General features: G+C 53.5%; 2 protein-coding genes across 2 annotated transcripts in view; one reads left to right on the top strand and one right to left on the bottom strand.

The window, feature by feature from the left end:
* The window catches only part of cwc22 (CWC22 spliceosome associated protein homolog), a 10,617-nt gene extending 6,964 nt beyond the window's left edge, over positions 1–3,653 (bottom strand). The window contains exons 1-8 of the mRNA XM_019871912.1: positions 3,461–3,653; positions 3,176–3,220; positions 2,343–2,533; positions 1,552–1,772; positions 1,188–1,406; positions 958–1,086; positions 571–739; positions 71–124 (exon numbers count right to left, since the gene is read on the bottom strand). Coding sequence (XP_019727471.1) covers positions 71–124; positions 571–739; positions 958–1,086; positions 1,188–1,406; positions 1,552–1,772; positions 2,343–2,533; positions 3,176–3,218 — 1,026 coding nt within the window. The 5' untranslated portion in view covers positions 3,219–3,220; positions 3,461–3,653. The remainder of the gene's footprint in view (positions 1–70; positions 125–570; positions 740–957; positions 1,087–1,187; positions 1,407–1,551; positions 1,773–2,342; positions 2,534–3,175; positions 3,221–3,460) is intronic.
* Positions 3,654–5,290: 1,637 nt separating this feature from the next.
* ankrd50l (ankyrin repeat domain 50-like) overlaps positions 5,291–6,184 on the top strand; it is a 10,410-nt gene continuing 9,516 nt past the window's right edge. The window contains exon 1 of the mRNA XM_019871911.1: positions 5,291–5,366. Within this exon, the coding sequence (XP_019727470.1) occupies positions 5,291–5,366 (76 nt within the window). The remainder of the gene's footprint in view (positions 5,367–6,184) is intronic.

Genomic DNA, 6,184 nt, shown 5'->3' with positions numbered 1-6,184 from the left:
GTGGGCTGGGACAGAGACAACCCTGCCGACGACGGCGGTGGCGGCGGCGGCGGTTTTGGTCCGCGCGTACCACGTTCTGGTTGATGAGGTGAGCCACAAACTTGGACGACGTCAGACATTGTTGCTGGAAAACAAAAAGGTGCCGCGGCTTCTTAACATGTTGACTTCAAGGAGGTCTCGTCAAACGATGGCTCACAATTTGCCATCGTGTGAGCACACCGGAAGAGCTACGGTCCACAATCAAGAGGAAATCCAATCACGAACTGCGAGCCGTGCACCTCCTTGAAACGCGGGGCCTCAATGAATTCCCTTCGGCCGACACCATTGGCCTTCACAATCACATCAAAGAAAGCCCGCAGCAAAGAGCGCTCTGTCGCAAACAAAACGTTCGAAGCCCGAAAGCACCCCAATTTATGATTTGAATCGGGTGCGTCGGAGGAGGGAAACACGCAAAACTTTCAACGTGCGGGTCCAAACGGGGACCCGACGAGGTACCCGAACCGCGTTGTCTCGGCCTCTGCCGCGGCACTTCACGTCCGCGGGCGCCGCGGCAGAGGCCGGCCGGCGTACCTTGATGTTGCGTCGGTATCCGCGCCTGAAGGTGAGGATGAGTCGCTTGAGGATGAGCTCGCCGATCTGCGGGAACTTGGAGTTGATGATGGCCACCACGGCGGCGTAGACGTGCGTGAAGATGGGAGACGCCGCCTGCGCCTGCAGCACCGAGCGCGACAGCAGACCCCTGAGCACACGCGCGCCTCCGTTTCATTCGTCCTCCTTTGGTTACCGCTTGACGTTGTGACTGATACAAGTGCTGACGTGTTCAAAATCAACCGCAAGAGCTCGCCGAGGACCGAGGACATGTAATGGAGTTGCACTTTTGGGGTTTTTTTTCCCCTTGCGTTTTCATTGGAGTGACTTTGTTTGGTTCGCGCGTCGACGAAGCGAGCGCAGGCTGACCTCCCCCTGACGATGTTCTCCTGCAAGATCTCCTGGATGATGTTGACGATGTTGGACACGTTGACTTTGTTGATCAGCCCGTTGATGGACTTCTTCAGCGCCTCCCAGCTCATCCTCTGATAGGCCAAGCTGCGCGACGGCGGCGGAGACGTGAGGCGGGCGGGGGCACAGTCTGGGCCGCAGGGCCGCCCGCGTGCATCTCGAGCGGACGGAAAGAAGCGGCGGCCTACCTGCTCTTGTCGGTGATCTGCTGCTGCATGAGCCGCAACTTGGCGGGCGGGATGTACGCGCCGCCCGTGCGGGTCAGGATGGGGTCCAGCTCCTCCTTCTTCTTCTTGGCCGGCGGCTCATTGGCGGATGCGGGCTGCGCGCGCGGGGAGCGGGACGGGCTGCGGCCGCGCCCCCGCCGGTGGTCTCGCTCCCGGCGCCGCTCGCCCGCGTAACGATCCCTGAGAAGAGACGGCCCACGTCAAAGGCCAAATCAGCCGGGTCCGATACCTTTCTGTTCCGCAACTACAATCCGAGCCTTTCATCGTCAGGGCCCATTTGTCAACGAGTAGGCTCACTCCTCAAGTTGCCGTCCGGCCTTCTTACCGAGGGTGCCGGCCTCTGTCGGAACCGTGGCGCTCTCTGGAGCGGGATCGCTCCCGTCCTCTGGAGCGTTCCGGTTCTCTGGATCCAGACCGGTCTCGCCCCCGCCGCCCGTCTGGGCTTCCGGACCCGGCCCGGTCTCGTTCCCCAGATCCGCCTGCGCTTCTGGATGGGGAAGCGTCAGGTTGTCCGACGTCGCGCGGCGGCATCTGCTCCGTGGGCCTCTGCGAACAAGCACGGGCCCATTTCCAATCATGTCATGACGATCAAAACAGGAATCTCAATCACTCCTCCTCATCATGTGAGGGTTCCGATTTCCAGACCTTTTCAGCCTTTGGGCTTCCGCTTGACGCAAAATCAAAGAGCAAGCTCCCAAAGTTGCCGCAGTCCTTCCCCGCTAAGAGCATGTGACTGTTTATGCTGCTTTTCCCCTGTTGTGACGTTATCGCGAGAGTCACTTACTTGGTCAACCGTTTATGTCAAAAGAATCTTTATCTATTTGGAGATGGGCATTTATGATCATCAAATGCCAATCAAGGATCAATTCAAGAAATTCAAAGGCCTCGTTTGGAGATTCACGGATCGGGTCCAGAAGACGAGAGCGCCCCAGGTCGGCAGAGGCCGGCAGCCTCGGGGCCGAAGATTGGGGACTGCATCATAAGTCCCGCCCCCACCCACGATGCCACACCTCTGCAGACGTTTTTGAGATGCGCGGGAACCCTGCGAGTTGGCATTTGACGCTGGAAAAACGGCGACGGTGACGAAAACGCTGTGCCGCGGGCAGCCCTGCGCACCGTGATATGAGCCACGCTACTCCGGATCTTCCTCAAGGCGACGTGATCTTCGTCCTCGCTGCTGCTGCTGCTACTGCTGCTGCCACCGTCACTGTCGCTGCCGCCGGCATCGCCATTTCCTCCTGCTCCTCTTTTCGGGCTCTTGGGAACGGAGGAATCCTGCTTGGGTGCAGTGTCCTCTTCAGACTCTGCTGAGGTCAGACACACACAAACACACACACACACGTTTGTGGAGTAGCCGTCACACCTCTAATACAGTACACTTTGCCAAAAATGTCCGTAACACTATACAGGGCTCCAGAGTGAGCCCGACAGATTTGCAAATCCATTCATCCATCCATTTTCCGATCCGCTTTATCCTCCCAAGGGTCGCGGCGAGTGCCAGAGCCTATCCCAGCTGTCTTCGGGCAGTCGGCAGGTGACACCTCAAACCAGTTGCCAGCCAATCACAGGGCACACACAGTCGAACAACCATCCGTGCTCACACGCTTCAGTGACTTTCGTCGACGCCAAATGCCTCTCCGCTGCGGAATATTAGTTCCTCTGCCTATGTTTTGACAACGTATAGAGTGCGGGTTCTTCTCAACTCCACCAGGCGCGTTGGCGTTGTCATCGTTTTAACAGAATGTTAGCTTTCTCCATAGATGCCACGGGGAAAGCATACTCGGATCAGCGGAGTTGTCTGCGACTCTCGCCGGTCTCGCGCCAAGCCATTCGACACACATACGCGATGCAGACGTCGTGGCCGCTACCCAAGCCGTCCGGAAAGCCAGCCGGTGTGCTGCAGCAAACATTATTCACGGTTGGCCGTCCGGCCATGACAATCCACTTACCGCTGTGTCGTTCGTGAGCAGGACTTGTGCTTGGAAGCTCCATTTCTGAAAGACACAAACTGACGTGACTTGTTCAGGCAGGAAACAAGGACGCGCATTTCATCAACGCTCGCACGAACATAAAATATGGGAATTGCAAACTAGGTCGGACGTGGTCGCGACTTAATGGGCAACAACTTTTGTTCTGGTTTGATTTTTGGCGTTTCGCGGCCGTGTGTTGGCCGCTGCTCAAGCTAGCAGGCTAAGGCTCGCGGCGCCAAAATGGTCTCGCTCGCAGCGACTCACCTTTCTTTTCTATTCTTCTTTAGATACAAACCCCTCGTCTTTTGTCACCTTCTTGGGCTTTTGCCTGTTTAATCGCGCTTGAAACCATCAAGTTTGTGGCTTTATTTCACCACTCCACCAGAGAGGAAACGCACCGACGGAAGATCACGAACGTCTGTCGCTCGATTAGCTTCCGGGTCAGGTTGCCGCCAGTGCCGACAAAGGCAGTTAAAAATAAAACATTTTTCATTTATTTTCCCCTTTCGAGTTAATTTGAGGAGTCTCTGTTGAAATATAATATTGCTAGCATGAAAAAAAATACATTATCGGGATTACCCCGGACAATCGTTCGACCGACTTCCGGGTCACAGTTTGGTTCCGACTCATTGTTTGCTTTCGGCTTTCACAAGCGCGAAATTTTAAGACAACAGAAACAAAATGTTGTATTCTTATTGTTGTAGTTTTCTTATCTTTCAGTCAGTCATCATTTATACGTAGTTTTGTAGTGAAGCAGTATAAACCATTTTGGTCAGCATACATTACGTTTTTTTTCCCTCCGACGGGATTCCTGTTTTTCTCAGTTTCTTTGGTGCAATTCTCAAATCAGAATTTAAATTCTTAAAACAACTTGTTCTATTTTTTCACACCACTGTGTCACATGTGTACATCAAAAAAGTAGTTTGCCATTTCTCCAAACAAGTTGCAAACGATTTCTCACATCCGCGCAAATGTCCACTTCTCTGTTGTTTGTGACCTGATCAAACGCTTGCGTCATATTGATCAAAATGTATGAGAATGGGTCTCGGTTGAATTGTCTCGCAGCCCATATTTTTGCATTGGTTCAGCGTAAAAGTCTCGACACGAAAAATGACTGAACAAGTTGTCATCATATCCGTCCATCCATTTTCCGAAGGCCCCCATCCGGGTCAAGCGTATTCCGATAAATTGCTATGAGACTTTTTTTCTTCCCTATGGCAAATCTTGACTTTTTTTAGCGAGGGGAACAGTGTAGAACATTCTTCTTCTTATTTGGTATTTGTAGCTCAGTGATGTCAGAATGCCTGTGAGGTTAAAGGTCACTCATCACATCAGTGTTGGTGGTCAGTGTGTGCTTGCGATGGTGAGAAGGTGGAGCAAACGTGACTTGAAACCAACAAAACTCCATTTTGGTTGGCTTCCTCCATAAGACTGACATCTTTTACTTTTTTATTTCAGAAGTTGAATACAATCAGCAATGTTCATGTTTTCAGAGCTTAGATCTCCTTCCTTGATGTTTGTTTGTTTAATAAAACACGATAAACAAACTACTGTGAATACTTACTTGTAATCAGTTTTTTTCATTTACAATTGCTAATTTTAAAAACGCTATTTCATTTTTTCAAATTAAAACATATTTTTTAAAAGTATCCATCCATCCATTTTCCGATCGGCTTTATCCTCACAAGGGTTGCGGGAGGTGCCGGAGCCCATCCCAGCTGTCTTCGGGCAGCAGGCGGGGGACACCCTGAACCGCTAATAATAATAATAATAATTATAATAATGGTGTAGCGGTGCACTCGTCTGAATTGTGTGTGGGCGGCGTGGGATGGGTGCAAAGGTGGGTGTAAATGGTCGTTGGTCTCTATGTGTGCCCCCGGACTGACTGGCGACCAGTTCAGGGGTAGTCCGCCTTTCGCCCAAAGTCACCTGGGATAGACGCCACCCCCCCCCTCCCGCGACCCTCTACACTGTAGTCTACAGGATAAGCGCTGATGAAATGAAATGGATGGATGGCTAATAATCATCAAAATGAAGACAGTAACTTTTGACGAAGAAGCCAAATAGAAGTCGTGACTTGATCCAACCAAGACGATGCCTTTGAATGAAAAGGAAATGAAGGAGTGCAGCAAGCGCTCTCTGACGGAATGTGTCGTGGAGCGCGAGTCACGTGACCCTACTCTGCGCTCGCGTGCAGGGGCGCTCACTCGCGCGCACGCGCCAGTCCGGCGAGACGTCGTCGTTGGCGCGAAGAGGAGAAAGAAGAGCAAGTGAAAGAAAGAAGATCCTTCCGGGTAAGGCGACTTGAGACGCACTTCCCCGAACATTTGCCACCACTTGTCGTCTTTTCTTCCTGCCCTCCGCGTCTCTCCGACACCGCGGGTGGGCGTGCGCGTGACGGCGACGCGCGCGGAAACCGTCGTCGTCGTACCGCGGTCGAGCTTGCCAAATAGTGACGTGGACCGACGGACGGGCGCTGAGCGGTGACACTTGGATGGAAGCGCCGCCGCCACATCGCGAAGGCGCGTCGCGTCGGCCAAATTGGGTGAGCGCGGCACCGACGCGCGGTGACGACGGCGGCGACGGGGCTGCAGGATCGGCACCGATTTCATCACGGCGGCGGTCAAACCCAAATCAACTTTTCATTGTCGGGACGGCATGTGACGTCATCTCCCGACCACATCCGCCCAAAGCGTGTCTCATCGCGCGAATTCAACCCGCGTCGTAACCCTAGCAACTGCCGAAACAACTTGCTCACTTCCAAATGCTGTCCCGTCGTGGGACGCGCCCGTGGAACGGGCATGTGCGGTCGTGGAAGAGGCAATGGCACTTCGTGAAACAAGCGCGATTCCATCTGCTGCGCTTGCGCCTAGTGGCGAGAAACAAGTATCGGAGTGAGAAAGGCAAAGCTTCATCCACGGCGCGCAGTAGTCGGGGGGCCCCCTGCCAAACGGTGACAGTCGCTGTCCAATCGTGAGACTGGCAGGG

This window comes from Hippocampus comes, unplaced genomic scaffold (assembly GCF_001891065.2).
Source record: "Hippocampus comes isolate QL1 unplaced genomic scaffold, H_comes_QL1_v1.1 scaffold277, whole genome shotgun sequence".
Taxonomy (NCBI): Eukaryota; Metazoa; Chordata; class Actinopteri; order Syngnathiformes; family Syngnathidae; genus Hippocampus; species Hippocampus comes.
The sequence above is the reverse complement of the archived record's forward strand: the minus strand, read 5'-3'. Positions and strand labels throughout refer to the sequence as shown.